The following is a 24,753-nucleotide window of genomic DNA, read 5'->3' as shown; positions in this document are numbered from 1 at the left end:
TTACAGAGCGAAGATCATCAGGATGGAATTATTCACTATAAAACACAGCCTGAAACTTGTACATCATCCAGCCATGTGAAGTGGACACTCACTCACTCACTCACACACTCTCACACACACACACACACACACACACACACACACACACACACACTTTTGGCCTTTTGAGAATTTGACCTTATATGGTACGCTGTGGTGCTGAATTGTGAATAAAGAGAGGATTTGTGGTGAGCTTCCATCAACCGCTGATCGCTCACTCTGACAGACGGATGGAGGAAAGATGATGACATCATCAACCAGCGCCAGCCAAACACACGGAGTCACGGAGGGAATGGGGGGAAAAAAAATGTTTCTGGTTTCTCTTATCCGTGAGACCATGTGGATGAAAAACATCGTATAGCTGCAACCGTAACCGTTTCACCTTCATCTCACCTCGGGTCATTCTGATCTCACCTTTATCTCACCTTGTAATCACCATCTCACGCTGCTCTCACCTTACTCTCTTCTTGGGTCATGTTGCTCTCACCCTGATCTTATCCGAATCTCACTTTGCTCCTTCTTTATTCTCACACTGGGTCACTGTAATCTCACCTTGGTCTCATTCTGATCTCACCTTGATTTTACCTTAATTCCACTCTGAGTTATTATAGTGTCACCTTGGGTCACTTTGCTCTCACCTTTCATTGCATACTGGGTCACTGTAATCTCACCGTGGGTCACTGTAATCTCACCTTGATCTCACCGTGGGTCACTATAATCTCATTTTAATCTCACCGTGGGTCACTGTAATCTCACCTTGATCTCACCGTGGGTCACTATAATCTCATTTTAATCTCACTGTGGGTCACTGTAATCTCACCTTGATCTCACCATGGGTCACTGTAATCTCACCTTAATCTCACCATGGGTCACTGTAATCTTATCCTGATCTCACCATGGGTCACTGTAATCTTATCTTAATCTCATTTTGCCCTGACCTTGCTCCCACCTTGGGTCACATGGCTCTCACCTTTTTCTTACCTTGCTCTCACTTTCATCTCACATTTATTTCATCTTGTTCTCACCCTGATCTCATCTTGGAGCTAGGAGCTTGTTAGCTGTCTATTTTCAGGTTTCAATATAACTCGAGTTTATTTTCAGACTTCAGTTTGTGTAACATTCCAAACTCCTCGGTCCTGTTCCAATCCCGATCCCCATCCCTGTTCTCTCGCTCCCTCTGCTGGACAAATACGAGAAGTTCAGAAAGAGTTTTCATAAATCATAAACCGACTCTCTGAAACTCATGAACACGTCACAGCTCGAAATAAATAAAATAAATCATATTAATTATTTGAACAATTAAAAAATGTATTTTATGATTAATGTCATATTTTACTATTACATATGTTTAGATACAAATAATTATATATAATATATATTTTGATATTTCTACATATTTATTATATTCCTTCTCACTGAACAGAAAATAAATCTAATAATTAAGAACCATTTTTATTGTTAATTTTATAAATGCAAACAATTATTTAATTGGGTTTAAATATATTACAGCTTTTTATTTTGTTATACTGTAATTATAAATAAATACATATATTTCTTTTTAAAGAGATAAAAGCAAAGCCAGACATTAAATTAATTTTATCGAATCTGGAAAATTTTTTTTTTTTTTTTTTACTAGATACATTTTTTTTTAAAAACCCAAGCAAAAATAAATAAATGTATATTATTTCTGCAATAAATAAACAAAGACACAGATAAATATCTAGATAAATAAATAAATATATAAATCATTCAGGTAAAAAAAAATTAATAAACTGATGAATAAATACATAAATAATTTTAGCAATAAACAAACAAACCAATAAATAAAAACAAACAAAAATGTAAAAAGCATTAGAGGTTTTTTAGGTTTTGAAGTAAAAAATCTAATTAAGTTTTTATGTAAAAACGTTTTGTCTGTAATTTTTTTTATAACTTTTTCCCGCATCATTTGACTCCTGCTTCAGTGTTTCTCAGGAATCTTTCCCTAAACAGAAACCAACTCAGACAAAAGAAATTCCCAGTCGAGATTCTGGGATGTTCCTGAGGCGTTCCATGTGATGTATAAGAGCATCATAAAGGAGAAAAAACTCTCGTGACGAGCGCGAGACCTTCAGACGAGCGCGAGATCTTCACCGACCCTCACACCAGACACTGATTCAAGAACGTTTACACGAACAAAAAACTAAAGGGAGACTGGAAAACTGTTCTGGGAGTGAAAGAACCCAGTAAGCGAGCCGTGAGTGAAGAACAGGCTCACACACACACACACACACACACACACCAGTTTAATGATTGAGCGAAACACCAACAGTGGCACAGAGCGCCTTGGCCGTGGGTAGTCGTGACTCACGTGATTTGTGTCCCCATAAGTGGAGGTGAAGTTTCCCGGAGGAGTAGTAGATGAAGACCAGGACCAGCATGGGGCACAGAGCAAACAGCAGCTTGTGTGTGACCTTCATGATCCTCAGGCTTTCACATGGTACCATCTGCTGCTTCACCTGCAGGACACACAGACACGCAGAGACACACACACACACACACACACACACACACACACACACACACACACACACACAGATAAAGCTGTAATGATAAAATAATTCCCTTTTTATTTATCATAAATTAATAAAAAACTAAATCAATTTTATAATAAAAAAAATATTAATAAAACCACATTGAACATAAAATTCTGCCATAAATAAATCAATCAATTAATAAATAAAATAAAATGTTTTCCCTGGTTACAAATACAACAGATTTATTCTATTTTATATATTTTTTTATTTTTTAGATCTATTATACTATCAGGTATAATTAATCATTAATTTACATATTTTATAAAATAATTGTAAGAAATAATTATACTTTTATTTATTTATTTAATTTTAAAAACAAAAGTCACAGAAAACGGCATGAAAAATTCACTGATAAACAAAATAAAATCACCATTATTTTTTGTCCTTTTCTGTCTTGTTATTTCTACACATTATTATCGTGGATGGCGTGAGTTTTAGAGCTGGACTGTAAATGTCGAGGAGAACAAAATGTATGGAATCTCTGAGATGACAAAATGGAAATGGAGATGAAGATAGAGATGGAGATGAAGATAGAGATGGAAATGGAGATGAAGATAGAGATGGAAATGGAGATGAAGATAGAGATGGAAATGGAGATGAAGATAGAGATGGAAATGGAGATTAAGATAGAGATGGAATTGGAGATGAAGATAGAGATGGAGATGAAGATAGAGATGGAAATGGAGATGAAGATAGAGATGGAGATGAAGATAGAGATGGAAATAAATATGGGAATGGAGGAGGAGGTAAAGATGGAGATAGATAGAAATGCAAATGAAAAAAGCAGATAGAAATGGAAATGAAGAAGAGAGAGATAAAGATAGAGGTGGAAATGGAGTTCTAGATATAGAAACTGAAATGGATGTGGAGATGAATATTGAGATGGAAATATAGATGAAAATGTAAATAGAGATAAATGTTGAATAAAAAGGAGATAAAGATGGAGATCGAAACTAAGATGGAGATAAACTAAAGATGGACGTGAAGATAAATGTGGGAATAAAGAAGAGAACTTTTTTTTTTTTACAATCGTTGTGTGTGTAGTTTTTGTTTTGGGTTTCTCAGAGGAGGTCTCACACTACTTTATCAACATTATGCGATTTTGTAAAAGTGAGATAAATAAAGTGCTGGGAATCTGTTCAGGTTTCTCAGACGTTTCTCACGTCTCTCAGACGTTTCTCACATGTTTCTCAGACGTTTCTTACAGGTTTTTCCCTAAAGAATACGAGACTTCGTGTGTAACAGATAAGGAAAGCTGATGAAGCGGAGTGTACAAGCTCCAGCTGACCCGAGAAGAAGCCCAGAGCGTTACTGACTGTGCAAAGTGCAGAATCTGTAAACAAAGCTGAACAAACTGGACGCTCAGAAAAAATCCGATCACAAACGAGGAAAGCGTCTGAATGTTTCCCCGAGCTGCCACTCTCTGGCTGAAGATGATCACCACGACACACGCCGAGGTCGGGTCTGAAAATTCAATACCACTCCATAAGCTTAAAAAAGAACGACAGAAAGAAAGAAAGAGAAGAATGTGCATGAGTTCGAACAGTTGGAGTTGTACATTCCATGATGATCTCATCAACCCTGAGGTGGCATCAAACAAAAATTAAGGCTCACAGTGCAAACAATCAAACACACTAGAAGACCAAGAGTTTGTGACCACCTGACCATATGATTCCTATATGCTCCACTCTTCTGGGAAGATGCTCCACTTGATGGAGATTCATTCAGCCACAAAGGTGTTAGTAAAGTCAGGTACTGATGTAGGTGAAAAGGTCAGGAGGCCTAGGTGAAGTCAGCGTTCACATTCATCCCAAAGGTGTTAAACAGAGTTGGAGCTAAAAAGCAGGAGATCTTCTACAGACTTCCAACCCATGTAAAGCAGATCTTCCTGAAGCTGGCTTTGTGTACAGGGGCATTGTCCTGCTGGAACAGGGTTTTGTCTCCTAGTTCAGAGGGTACATTTCAAGCTCCAGCATCCAGAGACGTCAGATACTCGTGTTGTGTAATGTTATCGCCTTGGTGACGTTTCTGTAAATAAAACAATATTTCGGCAGCTTCCAGGAATGAAACGCTACCCTATGTGGTTCTTCACCAAACTATTACCACATAAACAAAGGCACACAATTAATCCGGGACGTCTTTGGATGCAGTAAGCGAAGAAGTAGATTTTCCCTCTGCTGACTTTACTAACGTCCTTGTGGATGAAGGAATCTCCGCAAAATCCAGTGGAACATCTTTCCAGAAGAGTGGAGCTTATTATAAGAGCAAATGGGGACGAGATGTGGAACAAAATGCACAATCTTATGCTCTGGTGTCCACAAACTTTTGGAAATATAGAAGCTTGTGGGCTGCATGACCAACAATTACTTCAGTGTTAAGCAGAGCATCCATCTCTCTTTCTCTCTCTCTCTCTCTCTCTCTCATCTTTTTTCCCTCAGCCAAACAATCTCACCAAACCCCGGCTTCTCATTGACTTGAGGCTGAATGTTCACCGATTGTGTGTTAACGATTAATGCAGGGAGGGAATCGTGGACCTAAACTATTCCCTTAAACCCCATCATGCACACACACACACACACACACACACACACACACACACACACACACACACACACACTCTCGCTTCTCTAAATAATTAACTAACCAAAACCAAAGGGAAGTGGTGCATCAGTGGTTGAGACTTTCAGCAACATATGAGAAGGTCATGAGTTCAATCCCTGAGGTGAATAACGCTGTTGATCTCATCAATGGAATCAATGGCACCTGTAGGTCCCAGGAACTGGATTTATTAGGCAGTTTATTTCGAGAAGTTGAGGTGAAAAAGCAGGAAAAATGGGCAATTTGTCATGTCTAGACGTCTGGGTTCATACCGAGGCATAAAAAGTTCAAAGTGCAAAGCACGAACACACACACACACACACACACACACACACACACACACACACACACACACACTAGAGAAAAAACAAACAGTTGACATAACAGACTATTTGTATTTTTAACATCTGCTTTACACTCTAAACCTATTAGATATTATTTCATTTGAGTCAATATTGTTAAGATTTGGCAACCCATGTAAAGCATATCTGGCTTTGTGCTCAGGAGCATTGTCATGCTGGAACAGGTGTGGGTTTCCTAGCTCAAGTGAAGTATGGGGAAGAAGCACATATGGCTGGAAAAGTCAGGTATCTCAATACTTTTGGTCACAGTGTGTGTATGTGAATCGTGGGTGCAGTTCAGCGTTCCATTCAGATGTTTACAAGGAGAGCATGAGATAACCCTCACTCCACACACACACTCAGCAGAACTGAGGATGAGAACATGAAGAGTCATCAGTGAAATGGGAAAAGGAACCTGGACCACTTTTTGACTACAAACAAATTACAATAAAAAAATTATTTCTAAACGTCCTTTTTGTGTTGTAGCAACAGTCGCCACGTGTTTCCAGAACGCTTACGTGATTTCAGATTTGAAACGTAACTCAAAGTCTGTGGTGAAAATGTTACATAACCAGAAGTTCCAGGATTGTGCTGATGCAGATGCTGCTATGCGATACGCCATTTTCATCAGTATACCAATCATCGATGTTTAACAGGTCACTTACGTTACAACACATTTAAGGTGTGTAACGGTGACAATCACATTTTAAGCTGCAGTGTGTAAAACCTTTAACTGTAATTGTGACAATTTTTTTTAAAGCTGCAGTGTGTAAGACGTTTATCTGCAACTGTGAAATAAATGTAAGGCTCCATTTAAAAACATTTACAGCAGCTTTGAAATGATTTGTCGCAGTTTTAAACACTTCAAAGCTGCAGTTTGTAAAATGTTAAACTGGAACTGCGACGAATAAAGTTAAAGCCGCAGTGTGTGATTTCGATTGTTAATATACCTGCGTAAACACTGGAGGAAGAAACCAATCCCCAAAAACATGATGTCGCTAAGCTAAGAATCGGCTAGCACTAGCTTATTAGCTAAAAGCAGGCCAAAGAACAGATCAAATTGCATTACAAATACACAGATCAGATAACAAAATACACACAGGACACAAAGCTAAATGCACAAACGGAACCCAGCAGGGTTTATCAGGGATATTGGCGGAATACATGTGATGTTGATGTGCATAAAGGTTTTATTTTGTGAAATCCTAAAACAGCCACCCTGGATAATTTTATCCTTTCGAGTCATAAATACACGGGCTGTGTCTCAAATCACATCCTACTGTACTTAGCAGCATGTTATTACCTTCGGGAGCAGACTGATGACTAGTTTCAATAAGCAAAACAATAAGTTACACTGCATATACTTTTCAAAAACATTTTTAACCATACTGGTAAAAGTGGGAAAAAATAAAAAAATAAAAATTTTAAAGATATAATAGTAGATAAATTCAAACAAAACAATAAGCGATTGTTTGTAACTATAGGTTTTTTTATACGCGGTAGTTAGAATGACTCACCCTGATAAGCAATATGGCCTGGTTCATGAGAAGTGTGTTCACACAGGTGCTGTTGTTAACAATCCTCCTTTCATAAAGTGGCTTGTGTACAGTAAAGCTGGAGCCAACCTGAAACCTACACTGTATCAACAAAGGTTTGTGGACACCTGGCCAGAAGATTCCTGTGTGTTTTTGTTCATCCCATTCCAGTCTCAATTAACTGTTATTAATAACATTCACTCTTCTTCTTCTTTTATAGCATCTGTCTACTATAACAGTGGCTTATCTGTTTTTCACACGTGATTTACTGCGGCTTTACTGCCTTCAAATGCTTGTTTTCAGTGTTGGTTTATTTAATGTATGTATAATTATTATACAAAATTCAATTCGTTATATATTGTAGATGCTCATATCTTCACAACTGTACAACTGTCTGTGTTTTTTAAACAGAAAATTGTCAAAACTATGTTGTATTATATTTATTTGGATTATTTTAAGCATCAACTTTCCATCTGCAATTAACATCCAAAACAATACAAATGTTGATTTTCATAAATTGCTTCACCTTGCATACTCAAGTGGTTTTTTTTTTTTTGTTTTACAAACAAAAGCACATATTTAGTAAATTTGTTTAAAAGACAAATCTCCGTGCACTCCTCATCAAGCGATCACTATAGCAGATGCCATCCTGAGTATATTGGTAACTGATACGTGGACGATGCAGGATTCAAAACAATGATTAGCATCCCTGACCCAGGATACATTCTTCCATCAACGACACACTTCACAAATCTGATGGAGAGAAAGAACCAGGAGGCATTTGGAAAAGTTAAGACTGCTAGAAACACCACCAATGGCAGAATGGCTTTACCTGCTGAAGTATGAACAAGTGTCCACTGAAGCACACCTTGGCATTACATGCCTTTACATTGAGAATGACTGGAAGATGATATCTGTCTGTTTGGAGCTGCAAGATGAAAACGTGAGCAAGCCTGCAGTAAGCTCAAAGAAAAACAAAAACAAACGAGCACACCTGAGCACAAGCTTGTTCAGGACGCAAGCACCAGATGGAACAGTATGTTCGATACAATTGATTGACTGAGCAGAGGTGGACTTTAACTGCTACACTGAGAAGACCTAAGGCTCAGAAGACCTGACATTTCTGTCACCTAAGCAAATTATAACTGTACAGGCGAAAATGTAAGCTGAAGCACTTGCAGCAAGAAAGGAAATGGATCAGCACTAGCAGCAAACAAACACCTCAGCCATAAGAACAGAAGCTAAACCTTCAACATCTTTGCTTAATTCACTCCTTGAGTCTGGATGCAGCGGTGAGGAAGAGAGCAGAGAGGAGAAAGCTGAGGAGAACCTCAACAACTAATTCTGCCCCGTAATATCTTATTGCTGTCATGTTTATGTCCTAATTTCATAATGTGAATTTTCTACGAGTACAATTCAATGCTTTTTTTATTATTATTATTATTATTATTATTATTATTATTATTAGGTATATCAGTAGGAGAATGCTAAGGAATGAGCCACCAGGAAGGAGGAAAAGAGGAAGACCAAGGAGGCAGTTTATGGATGTGGTAGGGGAAGACATGCAGGTAGTTGGTTTGAAAGAGGCAGATGTAGAGCAGTGGTCCCCAGCCCTTTTTTGCACCACGGACCAGATTAATGTCAGACAATATTTTCACGGACCGGCCTTTAAGGTGTGGCGGATAAATACAATAAAATAAAATGATACAACTGCCATAAAAACTGGTATTTTCTAAATATAATACTAATCATGAATCCACTGTGCTGATTTTAGCTAATTTTGCTAACTTGGGGTTTGAATTTAACGGTAATGTATTATGTGTTAGCGGCCAGAGCAGCCCCTTTAGCAGGTAGGTAGCGGATGAAGGTATGTGACCGAGGCATCTTCACATGCATCAAGAGTGAGTCATAGACAGATGTGGAAAATCCGGTAATTTTTTTAATAAAACATCGTTCAGAATCAGATAATAATTGTACCAATTGACCCACTGACTGGTGCCAGTCCACGGCCCGGGGGTTGGGGACCACTAAAGTAGAGGACAGAGGGGTATGGAAATGGACCTTGTTTTTTTTTTAATATAGTTTTTATACTTTATTTATCAGTCTTCTTTTTCTTTGTATTATTTTTCTCCCTATCCTATTCCCTCATGCCGGACCGTCGTAATAAGCATTTCACTGCATGTCCTACCCTGTATGTATATGTGACAAATAAAATTTGATTTGATTTGATTTGATTTGGATGATCCGCTGTGGCGCCCCCTAAAGGGAGCAGCCAAAAGAAGATTTATGTATGTATATATATATATATATATATATATATATATATATATATATATATATATATATATATATATATATATATATATATATAAAATTTGGATATATATAGTTTAAAATGGTCAAATAAAAAGTCAAACTCAATATGTGGCTTTTGCATTTTTTTATTTTCGCTTTTATATATACACATACCCTGAATTAGGGTTTTATATTGTTATAATAAGCATAACAGCTTGTTTAAAAAAAATTTAAAAAATAATAATTAAAAAAAAAAAAATATATATATATATATATATATATATATATATATATATATATATATATATATATATATATATATATATATATATATATATACATACAGTGTATATATCTTCCTGAAACACTTAATTTATCTTAAGTTTCTAGCATACCAGTGTAGATTTATTTATTGCTACATTGAGACTCAAAGCATTTTTGTACAAATAAATGCTAAATGGTGCAAATGTACATCTAAATGTAATGTAAATGTTTCCAGTTTCAGTTCATCGCAAAGGTACTCTGTGGAGTTGTGGAAAATCAAGTTCTTTCACTCCAACCTTCACACCAACAAACGTGTCTTCACGGATCTCACGTGTTTGCGTACAGGTGCATCGTCAGACGTGTTCGGTTGAGCATAATTGGAATTAGCGTAAATGTCAATTCCACGTTGGACAAAGACATTGTAGATTCCAACTTGGTAAAAAATAACTTTGCACTTTATGCTTAGATTGTTACATTACTTCATTTTAACCTCATATTTATTACATCGACCTCATATATATCACACTGTAGCTGTTATGTTTATTGTTTACTGTTAATTTATGTTTACTCTTGTTCTTTCACTGCCATTGCACCTTAGAAGTAACAACATTTCTTTCGTGTTGTACTGTGTATGTAAAATAATGACAATAAAGCTTGAGTTGAGAACAGATATGGATGAGATGTTCCTAGTTGCACATTCTTTTGTCTATATTGTGTATACAGGGTCTAATTATTGTGAAATTATCAATGATTCTTGAAATAATTGTATTATTAAGTTTGAAAAATTTGCCTTGGTTGACCAAGAAGCAGATAAATAGATGTGTCTATATAATGTGTTCATTTAAAATCTATTTCATTGAGTTTTCACAAAAAATAATTTTCACAGTAAGTTCATCCATAATGTGTTCAGTAGGGTTGAGAAGACCCAAGTTCTTCCACTTTAACCTTCACACCAACAAATGTTATAATGTGTAAATGTCAACGGTGGGCAAAGACATTCTGGATACATTTTAATGATAGAAGAAGATATTAGTGAGATGATCTGAGGTGCACATACTGTTGGCTATGTTGCATAAACATGGTTTGATTATTATATAAATGTCAAGAATGATTTTTGAGTTAATTTCGTTTTAGTTTGTAAAAGTGAGCCTTGGTTGAACTAGAAACTGATCAAGAAGATGTGACGGTCAAATGTTTTCATTGGAAATCTTTCATTGAATTTTGACATCATTTTACAGATTATATAAGAAATATTGAGAAAAATAACTCCAAAATTGACTCTACATTACACTCAACTAGCTATAAATGGCGCCAAATGTAATAACGGTCATTTCGATTTAAATGTAACTAATTCCAGTCAGAAAGCTCTGCGCGCGCGGGGCCTAATCTCAGCTCGCGCCGCGCGCAGCTCCGGCGCTCTGAGGAGAATCTCAGCCTGTCGCTACACTTCAGCTGAGTTCACAACCAACAACAGGTCTGTTCCAGCAGGAGCAGGGAGAAGAACCGAGTAGAGCAAACAGAAAAAAGGAGCACGATTTTTCGTTCATTTCGGCCTTCAAAACCAACGAGAGTAAGATCTTTTTAATCCGAAATGTATTCCATTTACACGCTGACATCCTGAGGTAATGACGGGAAGCTAACTAAATTAGCAGAACCGACGGTTCGGAATGAACATACCTCGACACAGATCATTTTCCCCCTTTTTTTCTTTCCCCGGTTTTTTTCTGTGCCGTGTTCATTACCTGGTTTCTCCGTCCTCAGTTCCTCGGAAAGCTCAAATGAAGAGCCTGGTCGATGGCATGTCTATTCCTCCTCCTACAACCTCCATGTTTTTCTTCTCGTCTCCCTTTTCAGCCAGAATGTAAGATAACGGTTTGTAAGCTACCAAGTGTATGGCTGATTGCGCGCGTGTGTGTGTGTGTTTCAGAAAACACCCTCCCATTCTTTACAACACACTAATGGAGGTAGCACAGGGTTGCCAGATCTTTTCAAACAACATGAAAGCCTACAGAGATTGTATCTAAACAGGTATATATATATAAAGTATATACACAACACACACACACACCCACACACACACCCCTAATCTATTCATTAAACCCATTGCAAAATCCCTATATGTAAATGATATTAGATGATCAAAATAATGACATGTAACATATAGTAGATGAAGAATAAATCACTCTGTGTCAAGATGTTCCCAGAAAACAATCAACAAGGTGAAGTTGTGGCTGTCACAGCTGTCCTCTTCTACACACCATTACAATTAATCATCCATCCATCATCGAGTACTTATTTTTTTTATCCGTTTACAGCTACATGTTGTGGAAATTGGTTCCACTTTTGCCTTCCTTAATCGCTTTTTGTTTCGCTCTCTCGGAAAAAAAAACAATAAATAAATCAAGGTTGTGATAAAACGTAACACGAATTTAAAAATTTTGTGGCAAAAAAGCGCTGACACTGGAGACTCCTTTAATACGCGTCAAATTTTACCATATTAATTAATATATATATATTAGTTATGCATTTTTATATTTTATAGTTTTGCCAAACTAATCCCAATGAGAAAGGCGTTACTATAGAAACCATGGCACAGGAATGTGGACAATGCTAAGCTGAGGGAATCAGCTTACTCTCTTTGCTAGTCACATTAGCGTCTAAAAAGGGATCTTGTATGATTTTCTGGTAAGCAAAGTCTATTGTGTATACATTATTTTTTTAATTCTCCTGAGGTTTAATGATGAACCATGTCGAATTCCTGAATGTTCATGGTGACATGAAGTTTGTCCTCAGGCTACAGTTTGGAGTGAAATGTAAAATATTTCTTTCAGGTATATTTATTTATTTATAAAAAAATTTGCAAAGTATGCACATCTGGACGTTCTGGAGTTAGCAGAGGTAAAAACCCTCAATCTGGAACCCCTGCCTCATTTTTTGACACAGTCATTCAGTGTTTCACTCACATGGTGGGTTTAAATAACAGACTTCTGGCACTTTCACGCAAATCAATGTTTCTTTTCATGGACACCATGAGGTTTTTTTCACATGCCGGTTTTCGCTAGTCAGCTACTGCATTCAAAAACTAAAGAGGTTATAGTGTGTGTGTGTGTGTGTGTGTGTGTGTGTGTGTGTGTGTGTGTGTGTGTGTGTTTGTGTGTGTGTGTGTGTGTGTGTGTGTGTGTGTGTGTGTGTGTGTCTAAACTAGAGATGCTCAAACTATAGCCTGTGGGCCAAAGTGGTGACCTTTGATTTGCCATGCCATATATGAGAAGAGAAAAATAAATGGAAACAAAGCCATTGGCACAGATAATCATTTCTATTTAAATATTTAATGTAACCTTTGGTTTTATATTTAAGCTCAAAAAATCACTTTAACAAGACCTCCTTCCGTGAGCAGACTTTCAGAACAAGTGTAAACTGAGAAGCAAACTAACTGACTCTCACCTACATAATATCCTGATTTATCAGTACGTCAGACATGGCCCAGTTTGGAAAAATGTTAATGGAAAAATAAGGACCAGTCTCACGTCCCTCATTAACGGTCACTGATATTATAAGAATATGGCTGTATTCATCATTGAACTCTACTGTATTATAAATAGAATTGTTCTATATTTTCATTTGTGCTATGAAACACTGAACTAGAAAAAACTGTTAGTGAAGCATATAACAGAGTAAATCTTTATATTTATTTATTTCTAAATTTTATAAAATCATAAGTAAGGGGAAACCTGGTACCCATCATTTTAATATTATACAATCTGGTTTTTTGACCCTTCATAGGCTCATCTGGATTAAACAATTCACAGAACATTCCCCAGTGTTTATATAATATTAAGTATATTCTCATTTATATTGTTGGATTTATTAAAGTTTACTGAAGCATGAACAATGTTCTATTCAGGAAACATTCACATTACTGGTGTCTTTACACATAGTGATTTCTTGAACAAGAAGTTCACTACACCTTTTAGTTGTTGGTAGGTTCCATCCGGTTCCAGTCACTTAAAAAGATTCCTTGGAAATCAAAACACCAATATCCATGTCCTTGCAGTGAATGAAGTTATTGTTATATAACGTATAAAAGCGATTTGTGTCATACAGTAAATCAGATGCGGGTCATTGGAGCAAAAACAATTGACGGTACCAATATCATATGATCGTAGCCTTTAGGTTATATTGAAAGTTTAAACTTACAAGTGTTCTCTCCCCACAAATGTTTTCTATCCTTTAAATATAAGGTTTCGAACTGTGATGCAGCTAAAAGTAAAGTGTTAGGACTGTTTTGTCATTTATAAATATGAAGAAATATTGGCCGTGTAGCTGAACGCTGGAATGTTACAGCTGCTCTAATACTGGTCACATTAGGGGATAAAAGGCAGGAACCAACTGGAATATCTAAATATGTTAAATAAAATCAGTAGAGTGGCGATTGTAAATAATAAATTAAAAGAATTAAGGGTTGCTTTAGCCTCATTGGTTCCTGACTTTTGAGACACACTGCATAATAATGACATTACAATATAAACACATAACATCAAAGCTGATTTATTCCTAGACAGCAGGCCATTTAAAAAATAATACAACAGGTTTTACTTATTTTTTTTATTTCAGAAAGTGTTTTGATTTCTCCCTTTTCCGATCAGCCACTAAGTGATCTCGAGGGTTAACTAACAGAATTGTCTAACCCTCTCCTTCACTATGATGAAATAAATCGTTTGTACAACTTTAGAGAGACCAATCGACAAATATTAAATCAGAGACGTAACGCGAAACCTGGATCTCCGTTCCATATTTAAACCAGGAGATCAATAGAGGAGCTGTGTTTCCATGTCCTTCATGTAACCGAATAAACTCCTCTTCAGTAATGTGCACTCTCAAGACTATGCTTGAGCTTATTGGGTGCTTTGTTTTCCTGAATGAAACATAGACTACCTCTATAAAAAGCAGTTTGTTGTTCTGGACCACTACAGTACATCATGCCAAGGAAAAACAACCATGATCAGCTCTACCTTAGAGAACTTGTATTAATCATTAATCTAGAAAGGGTTATTAGGCCATTTCCAAACAACTTTAGATTTTTTATATTTAAAACTTTGAAAGAAGGAATTGCCAATCATTCCAGGATTGGACATCCCAAGAAACTAATTCCAACAACAAACATTTAAGAGTCAAATTTATAAAGTAATACTTATGAGCAAAATCACGTGACAGACCTCTGGTATCGTTGGTGTCATAATCAGGAAAAAAAAAATGAACAGGGACGGATTTTATTGTGAAATGGGGAGAAAAAAAAGCATGCAAACAAAGCACAAAAGTTCTTTGGACTGATGAGACCTAGGTGGAGATGTTTGGTCGTCATTCACAGCACCTGGTTTGGATAAAGCTAAACACAGTGTATTATTACAAATACTTTATACCAGCTGTAAATCATGGTGGTGCAGGAGTGATGATTTGAGACAAATGTGAGGCTGTTGATCCAGCAGCTTAAGCTGGGCTGAAATTGGGTCATGCAACAGGACAATGATCCCAAACACACCAGCAAACCCAAGAAAAATATCAAGGTGTTGGAATAGCCAAGTCAGCGTCTAGACCTCAACCCTGTTGAGATGCTGTGGTGAGATCTTAAAGAGAACTTCGCATAATGACTTGAAACATCAATGAAGTGCAACAATGTGCTTCCGAAAGGGAGGAATCAATGATGTGAGAGAGAAAACTTCAAGATATTGTTTCTGAAATGTTTCATGTTACTGAATTATAATGTGTACTTATTTTTTCAAATCTGGTTTCAGACGGTTGGAGATAAATGAATAGGTATTTAAATGAGTCTGTTTAATTGAAATGTATATTATGTGATGATTTCTTAATTCTCATACATTAATCTGTGAGCTACTTTGCAAAATGTTACTGATGACTGGAGAAATAAAGATCCTTCAACATGGGCTGTATTTATTATACACTTTATGGGCAAAAGTTTGTGGACACCTAACCACAAGTTTCCTCTGTGCTTTCTAAACATCGCATTCCACATTAAGTCCCTATTTGCTATAATAATATTTGTTATAAAGTTATTACAAGCTTCATTCTTCTGGAAAGATTTTGGACTGTGTTTATAAAGTTTAATCCAAAGGTGTTCAATAGGGTTGAGGTCAGAGCTTTATAACAGGAGATCTTCCACTCCAACCCATGTGGAGCTGGCTTTGTGCACAGGGACATTGTCATGCAGGAACAGTGAAAATTACATGCTGCTGCACCTAAAGAACTTTGGGGAAGAACCACATATGGGTGGAAAGGTCTGGTGTTCCCAATTCTTTTAGGCCATATAGTGTATTATATTGCATCTTGGGATCAGTTTTCCCCACACTTCCTTAAACACATTTCAAAAGAATCAGCCTTTCCGACTAAAACATTGGCATCATCCGAACAGCCTGAGAAATGGTGAGTGAGAACAATCTAATAGCAGCATCTACTTGTTTCCTTCATCCAGGATGTTTTATGGATTTAATCTTTGATGCTGCACCACACACACATAGTACATAATGCAGTCCAAATATTGTCCTGCTCAGAGCTTTCATTCAGCTTTAACCCGCTGAGATGTTATATGTTTGTATACGCTGAGTGTGGTTCTGGCACCAGGACAGACAGGAAGCTCATTCTGGAACGGTCTATATTGTGATGGGTCTAAGTAGGTATCTTGAGACCTTGAGGTTTTTGTATATCAATGTGTCCAATAAGACTTTATTTATATATTTATTTATTTAGATGGGAAATTAGATCTTTAGAAATTTAAATTTAATATAAAGAATGTTTAGAAGGAATAGCATTCTAGATTGTTTCATCCATCAATATCTAGCTAGTCGTCGTTCTTACAGTAGCATTGCATGAGACTACCGACGGAACCGTTCATACATCTCATTCTAGCCACTAAATTAAAAAATAAAGTCAAATTTTGAATGTAACAACTGGGCTGTGCTAAATGCATCAAAGAACAGGAAAAAGCAAACTGTTCACACTATACAAGAGATCACAAGTTCCAATTGACACCAACCCCCAACTGTGGGCAAGAACATAAAAAGCTCATGTATGTAGAATAAGGGAGCTTTTGCTTTGCTACCTGCATGTCACACAGCCTTGTGGTAGGTCATGAGTTCAAATCCCAGCACCTCCAATGCTCTTAGCAATTAACTGTATAGCATAGTAAGCGAAAGTAGAACTTTTTAATCCTCGTCCATACTAATAGAATTCTAATATAATACTCATTTTAGTTCACATAGAAAGGCCAAGGCACTCAGAGTTAGCAGGATGCCTGTATTAAGCATTCGCTGTTCTGCCACAATATTAGATGTGGTGAGCAACAGCAAACCAGGCTAAACTAATCACCTCTTTGAGAAACAGAGGAATCTTTATTTACACACAGCTCTGTATGATTATATGCGTCTCCAATATGCAGAGTGAAAAAGTAGTTCGGGTCACATGACAATCACTTGACAGTCATGTGCTGATGTCAGCTTTAAAATGATCTCTGGATTGGAAAGGTGATGAGCCATGTTCAAGCAGGAGAAACGGATAAAGTCGTGCCACAGAACGACCTTTAACTCAAGCAGCTTTCGTTGTATTAGTCCATTGTGTTTTATAATTAGTAACTCAATTCTGTCGATCTTACACATCATTTCTCATAGCTAATCACACAAATCTTCCACGTAGCTCCAGACTTCCATGTTCTTTCCAAGCTATAGCACCTAAAGACGTTCTGTTCAGAACCCAGGGAAAACTGTCTTGGATCATTTCTGAGTAAAAAATGGCAGGTTTCCTGTAAAAAGAAATGCTTTTTTATTAGGGGAAAGATTTTTTAAATGACCACAGTCTCAAAGGAATGTAAAGCAACTCGTATATGATAATGAATAGAGTAGGTATAGAATAAGAGTAAGAAGGTTAAAGCTCTGGATTCTGTTTAAACACACAATCCAGAAATAACACTCAGGGCTGTTAATCCATCAGGCTCTTGTGACTCCTGATCCATTTTGATTTCTGACCCCGAGAGGCGCCAAGCTTTGCACAAAGTATACTCTCACATGCAGAAAACAGGCTACAACGCAGGTCCATTGTGAAAATGCTGAGAGATACAATACTACTCGCCCTGTCAGTGTTTTTTTTTTTTTCTTTAGAAAGCCCAAACATCATGATGCAGCAGTAACATATTTTTAACACGGTGATTGCATAATGTGTGCATAATGTGTAATAATATCCATATGCCATGCGCATGGTTAGAATTTCAGACAACCATTTATAAATTACTAAAATAATTTTAGTAATTTCACTCTCGACAGTTCGTTTCTCCAAACATTCAGCTGAAATACTTCACCGTGCCTCTTGTAAAACTCGCCAAAAATGGTCTTAACTAGTTGGAGGTTTCCTTTTTGTGATCCAGTTAATCTCAGAGCAGTTCAGTAGGATTTAGGTGAGGTGACTGTGCAGGTCGTTCCATAATAGATATCATTCCAGATGACTGTTTACTCTCTAAATAACTCTTACAGAACTCGAGTTTGAGTCTGATCACATCATCTCTTTTGTTAGATTAATAAATGTCCATTTGGGCTAAACAGAAATTTCATCCACTCATTCACTGTCACATTACTGTGTGTTTTTGCTTTAAATACGTTGGCTGCATAGAAACAAAAGGAACATGCATGTGTCTCACAAACCATTAAAGGCTGTGTGTTTCTACACTTTTCATTGGTGCTGTATAAATATATTTCTTGTCCCAACAAAAAAACAGTTTACTGTTCTAAATGACATATTGATTTATTTATTCTCTTTAAACCAGAGGTTAAAGTCTACATTGGTTAAAGTATAACCAGCCAAAATAAAGGGGCTTCAGGGTAAAAGATGTTTCTACTTCACTGCACGCTTATTGTTATTTTAAGTCTGAAAGCAGCAGTATTTAAACGGCTCGGCTTTTGTGACATGATGATTTTAGGGTTTAAATCCCACTGCAACGCCGAGTCAAACTATAACCTTTAAATTCCACTACGCATAAAAACGTTTTCCTGCTGAAAACTGAACTGTTGTATATTTCTGTATACACCTCAGTCAGAGTGAAAGCTGGATTGTGATTTCCTGGAAGTTCAGGTGTGAATAGTGGATTGTGATTGGATGGAAGTTCAGGTGTGATTTCAGACCATTGAACACGCAGGTAGTTTGCGTTTGTCAATTGACTCTAAATGAATGCGCTGCTTATAAACACCTTAGTGACATCCAGTTTTAGTTCCAGAGTCAGTACACATGTGATTGTACACATTTCTAAATGACCGTACTCAGCTCAATGGAGTTTAGCGTGTGGTGGAACTTCTATGGTGAATTTCCATAGGATTTTCATAAACGACTCGAGGCACAAGATGAATTTGATGAACTGGAGAAGAAAACGTTGAAATGGGAAATAGAACAAAAACAGCAGTTACTCCAACAGCTTCATTATTAGTAGAAACGCGGCACAGATGCACATACACTCTCTATCACTTATGTAATCGTCTGGCACTACTTTATCTGTGTGAGAGATGCGGAGCAGGAGATTGTAGATGTTACGAGTCGTTTATAAACTGCGTAATAAAAAATTAAGCATTATTTTGATCCATTCAGTTAGTTTTGCTCTGCAAACATCAATAACAGCTTAAACTTGTCAGTGCTGGGAAGTGACCATGGTTTAAGCTGATATGACCATGGTTTAAGCAGTCTCATCTCGCATAAAATATAAAATCATACTCCTCACTTATATGGCACTAAATGCTCTTTCCCCTCACTATTTTTCCGATCTTCTCTCATCCTATGTTCCTTCACGATCACTCCGGTCTTCAAATTCTGAACTTCTTTGTGTACCTAGATACCGTCTATCCTCTGCGGGTGGCAGATCCTTTTCTGTCATTGCTCCAATACTATGGAACTCCTTACCGATTGCACTCAGAACCATCACCACTTTGACTGAATTTAAATCAAGGCTTAGGACCCACCTTTTCAACCTCCACTATCAGTCAATGCATATGTGTTGGGAGTCCTTCATTTTTCTGAAATGTGGTGTATGTTTCATGTACTATGTAGTGTTCTATCTCTTGTCCTGTATGTTTTTATGTCTATGTCTCTGCTATTAACTCATGCAGCTGCATGTGATCCTTCGTCCTGGGCAAATGTCCGACGAATATGTTTATGTTTATGTATGTTCATTATATTATATTGTACCTTGTAAAGCATCCTTGAGCTTGGGAAAGGCGCTATATAAATTAAACTTATTATTTATTATTATTATTGATAATCCATGGCTGGATGTGAGGCTGTAATACTAAATAATATGATGAGAATACTTCCAGTTAATCCCAAATACTGTTTTTTTTTAAAGATTTTACCAAAATACCTGCTCTTTTATTTATTTTTATTTTTTTTACCCCAAACATTGGTTTCTTTCCATTCATTGGTGATGCTTTTGTTCCTTTTTTTAGGCACTATTTTTTTGGTTTTCTTTTTTTTCTTTTTTTTTTCTTTTTTTTTTACCGGTTGTTTAATAATTATCTAACGTTTCTTATCAGTGTCACGCTCCGGTCGGTGCTGTAACGTTTTCCACAGCTATATTAAGAACACAAGCGACACCTTTATTATGTTAATGATTGAAACTTTAACACTAACATTTAACAAGTCATTTGTGAACAGTGGGGATGCATAAATAGTCGCAACCTTTAGTTTTTCTATTAAAATAAAAAGTTTATTTTTTAATTTTTGTTACCATGATTTAGCTATTCTACTGAGGACCTTTAACGTCTAGAAAACGGATCAGATATTGACGTGGGTCCACGTCAGACAAAAACATGATGTGCTTATTTAAATATATAATATAAACATATTTAACACAAATGGGGTTATAAAAAATCTATATAACAGCTTAAAACTCACTAGTGATTTGTCGGAGTATTACCCAACGACAAAGACCCTGTGCACAAAGCCAGCACCATGAAGATCTCATGCTATAAAACTTATTGAGCACCTCTGGTGTAAATTCCTCACCTCACCTACTTCTGTACCTGACATTTCAAACACCCCTGTGGCTGAATGATTCCCCACAAATCTCCACAAAATCGAGTCGAACATCTTCCCAGAAGAGTGGATCTTATTATTACAGCAAATAAGGACTAAATGTGGAATGGGAAGTTCAAAAAGCTTTTATTTAGGTGTCCAAACAAAGTTTTATGTCCATATAGTGGATGTACAATATCTCAATGTCATCTGTATGGTAGAAACGTCTTGGGTATCATATAATACAGTTTTTTACTCTGTTATCACTGTATTACATCATTATTAAAACAGAGGTCCCTTTTGCCCTCGGCACTGACTTTGTACAATCTTTAAATGCTCCAGAATAAAAAAAAAAATATTAGCAAGTATTTCCCCAGAATTATACAGAAAAACTTAACATTTGCAAGTTTTTTTCCCAGGCCACCACATATACGAGTATGATGATGATGATATTATATATTTTTTTGGAATATCCCCAAAAGGTTGAGGTGAAAGTTTTGAAAATACCATTCAGGGGATAGAAACTCGACTTTTTGGTGTTTAAATCTTTTCATCACAGATGCTCAAAGTCTCAATCATCACACTCTCAACCCCAGACTATGATGTCATGTAAAAAATACACACTTTCAGAAACTTTATGTCCTTTTTGGTTTTTTTTTCCCCCTCAGCTATTTTTTTCTTTCCTGTTCTATCCACCCATCTCCACTGAGTTTTTAAGTTCTTTCACTGATTTTGCAGGCTCAGACATGGAACAAGTCAGCTCTCCTGGTTCAACAGGGTTGTGGTGAATGTGTGTGTGTGTGTGTGTGTGTGTGTGTGTGTGTGTGTGTGTGAGTGTGAGTGTGAGTGTGAGTGTGAGAGAGAGCTTGAGAGAGCAGTGTGGCTGAAGAATGGTTGGAGAAAGTTGCTGTTTTTCCACAGTGCCAGGAAATAGCTCCTTCAGCTCCTGGGCAGATTATAAGAGAGCATTCTGCAGACGTTAGCTTGCCAGCGAGACGCCACATAGCTCTTGGACTCGCGTCATGGTGTCGTCTAGCTCGTTTTCGAGTTGAAGTTAGAGAAGAGAACAGGGGAGTGCGGTTTTGGAGGATTGTGTAGGGGATTATATTGTGTTTTAGAGAAAAAAGGGGTGAAATGAGAAGAGGGGGGTAAGACACTGACAGGAAGACAGACACATAAAAGTGTTCGAGTCTGAGTCAATCACTTCTGCATTTATTAACCCTACAGCAGGTTCAGAGCTGCTGTATAAGTGCTTTCCATTACTTTTTTTCCGTTCAGATGCCTGCCTGAAGATCAGGTTACAGCGCCGCTGCTCTGCCTTCACGAAAATATCCCAGTTCCTGTCTAAAAAGTTCAGACTGGCACACGGTCGCTCATCTGCCTAAAGAAACAAGCTCCAAGCAGGTCAGAGGTCGCTTTGTTACTGCACAACTACACAAACATCCCATCAAACGAACATCTAACTTTACACATAGCTAAAATTGAACATTAAACCAAACACACTAAAATAACCAAAATGCAGAGAAGGTCATGAGCTCCACAACAGCACAACGGAAAATTTCTTGCCACATGAGAGAGCAGTCTGGTTTCACATCCCCTTTAACAGCCTCATCTGTGGCAGCGAGTCCGCTAAAGTGGTGACGCCAGAGTCTCATACGCTTCAGATGAGCGAATTCCCAAAGGCCCTGTAAAAAAAACCTGCAGGGCCGCGAGTGAAGCATTAATTAAATCGGAGCTCTGAAGGAATGCTGAAAGTATTCCTGTACGTGCTGAGTCATGAAAATTTTTTTACGTATTTAACATACACTTCATGGGCAAAAGTTCATGTTCACTTGATTCCTTTGTGCTTTTTATACATCCCACTTCCCACTTTTAATCCTTTTTTGCTGTTATAATAATCTCCACTTTTTCTTCTAAGAAAGTGCTCGTGGAGATTTGTGCTCATTCAACCACAAGGGTGTTTGCCTGGGGTGCAGTCAGCGTCCACATTCATCCCATAGGGTGGAGATCAGAGGTCTATAGCAGACCACTTAAGATCTTTTATACACTTCAAAACCATCTAAAGCAGATCTTCAAGGAGCTGGCTTTGTCCAAAGAGGTGTTGCCATGCTGGAACAGGTCTGGGTCTCCTTGTTCAGAATATCAGTGTGTACCAGTCATTTTTCCAATATAGTGTGTGATTATATTATATTATTTATTTATATATTTATTTAAAAAAATCTGTTCTAAAAAAGGTCCAAACCTGTTCCATCAAAACAATGCTCAAGATTTCTCCTGACTGTGACTAAGAATTTAACCACAAAACAAAGCCTCCTTTTTCCTCCCACAAGGCTGAAAATGACAAGATATTGAAAGGAGAGAAGTACAGTAAGGTCATTGTGTGTAGAGAAAGCATTTTAAAGCTCTGCAGACTTCATCTGACCTGCACATGTGATCCTCGTCTGAGTTGCTGGTTTTCCCCCCACAAAGTTGGTGTCGTAAGTCGTGACCACCAAACACCAAAACTCGACTGCTCACGAGGAAGCAGGAGGAAATTTCAGTTCAGTATAAAAACCGAGACGCACACCAACGCCTGGTTTCATTTCAGAAGAAATGCATCTCAAAAGAGAAAGAGCTGACATCATCTAAAAAGAAAAATGAACACAAAACTAACTGTTTTAGATCAATTTTATTGTTACATTTTAAATAAAAAACATTCAAAAACATCAAACATTGTAAAACTGTAACAAAATAAAAAATAGAATTCGGAAAACAATCACCCAAATGTGTGATTAACTCAGCACGCATTTCTTTTTGTCCATAAAATAATATCCATCCATCCATCCATCTATAATAGTGTGGATGAAAAAAAACTTCCCATGACACTGAAAAAGGCATGATATGTTTTGGCTGAGACATGGCATTTTTCTTTCATCATATCACGCTCACTCTCACTCACTCACTCACTCACTCACTCACTCACTCACTCACTCACTCACTCACTCACTCACTCACTCACTCACTCACTCACTCACTCACTCACTCACTCACTCACTCACTCACTCACTCACTCACTCACTCACTCACTCACTCACACACACACACACACACACACACACACACACACACACACACACACACACACACACACACACACACACACACACACACACACACACACACACACACACACACACACACACACACACACACACACACACACACACACACACACACAAGCTGGCAGGAGGGAGTTTCTTTATCAGCAGGGAGGGAAAAAAGCTAACAAAGGCGTTCAGTTCCAACTCCCACATTTCTGTCAGCAATCCTGAAGCTCCTGAAGATGAAAAAAAAGCAACACCGAAACATCTGGCCAGATGCAGAGGTATTCTCTGTCTGGGCGAGGAGAGGATGAGGGGAGAGGATGAGGAGAGAGGAGAATAAAGGAAAGAAGAGAGATAAAAGAGGGGACAGAAAATAGAAAGGTAGCAGAAAAAAGGAGAGATGTGATGAGAAGAGAGCACTGCCTTGTGGTCCTTTACTTCTCCTTCAGATGAAATGACCACACAGTCGGTACTCAGCTGCTCTCTGCCTCTACACACACCTTTTTTTCCCCAACTGATGAGGTGTGTAACCAAAACCAGGGTGTGTATGTGTGTGTGTGTGTGTGTGTGTTCAGCTGGGCTGGACTCCAGTTTAAGTGGGACATGGTGAGAGCTGAGAGTCATGTGAACACACCATCACCCCAGGTCACCTTCTCGCTCATGCGCTCTCTCTCACACACACGTGCGCACTTTCTTTCTGAAGTGACTGAAATTAAACAAACAAAATTCCAAAAATGCTGAAATCTGAACAGCAAAGAAAAATTCAATACAGACACAAAAACTGTAATAAAATTACATAAAAAAATATATAAGCAACTGAAATTATAAAACAACAAATTAAACCGAGAAACTAAATTGCTGTTGCAAACAAATATTTCTCATAATTTCTTCCTTTATAAAATGAACTGGAATTACTTTCTAATACAAAATAAAAACACAATCTGCCACAAAATCAATTGAAATAAAC

General features: G+C 37.3%; 1 protein-coding gene and 2 long non-coding RNA genes across 10 annotated transcripts in view; 2 read left to right on the top strand and 1 right to left on the bottom strand.

Moving 5' to 3' along the window:
* st3gal3b (ST3 beta-galactoside alpha-2,3-sialyltransferase 3b) overlaps window positions 1–11,640 on the bottom strand; it is a 55,975-nt gene extending 44,335 nt beyond the window's left edge. For 3 of the 8 annotated variants that reach the window (XM_083525164.1, XM_083525167.1, XM_083525165.1), the window contains exons 1-2: window positions 11,391–11,603; window positions 2,390–2,537 (exon numbers count right to left, since the gene is read on the bottom strand). In XM_083525164.1, the coding sequence (XP_083381290.1) occupies window positions 2,390–2,525 (136 nt within the window). In that variant the 5' untranslated portion in view covers window positions 2,526–2,537; window positions 11,391–11,603. Of the gene's footprint in view, window positions 1–2,389; window positions 2,538–11,390 lie in introns of those variants that run through there. The other 5 variants (XM_083525170.1, XM_083525171.1, XM_083525166.1 and 2 more) reach the window with 3 other exon arrangements.
* Window positions 8,596–24,753, top strand: part of LOC310717361 — a 65,522-nt gene continuing 49,364 nt past the window's right edge. The window contains exon 1 of the long non-coding RNA XR_014530805.1: window positions 8,596–8,689. This is a non-coding gene — a long non-coding RNA (uncharacterized lncRNA). The remainder of the gene's footprint in view (window positions 8,690–24,753) is intronic.
* LOC310717347 lies at window positions 9,737–13,432 on the top strand. The gene is made up of 4 exons (XR_014530790.1): window positions 9,737–11,218; window positions 11,576–11,676; window positions 12,191–12,333; window positions 12,514–13,432. It is a non-coding gene; the product is annotated as an uncharacterized lncRNA (long non-coding RNA).

This window comes from Silurus aristotelis (assembly GCF_946808225.1).
Source record: "Silurus aristotelis genome assembly, chromosome: 22".
Classification (NCBI taxonomy): Eukaryota; Metazoa; Chordata; class Actinopteri; order Siluriformes; family Siluridae; genus Silurus; species Silurus aristotelis.
This window is presented reverse-complemented; position numbering and strand designations above follow the sequence as displayed.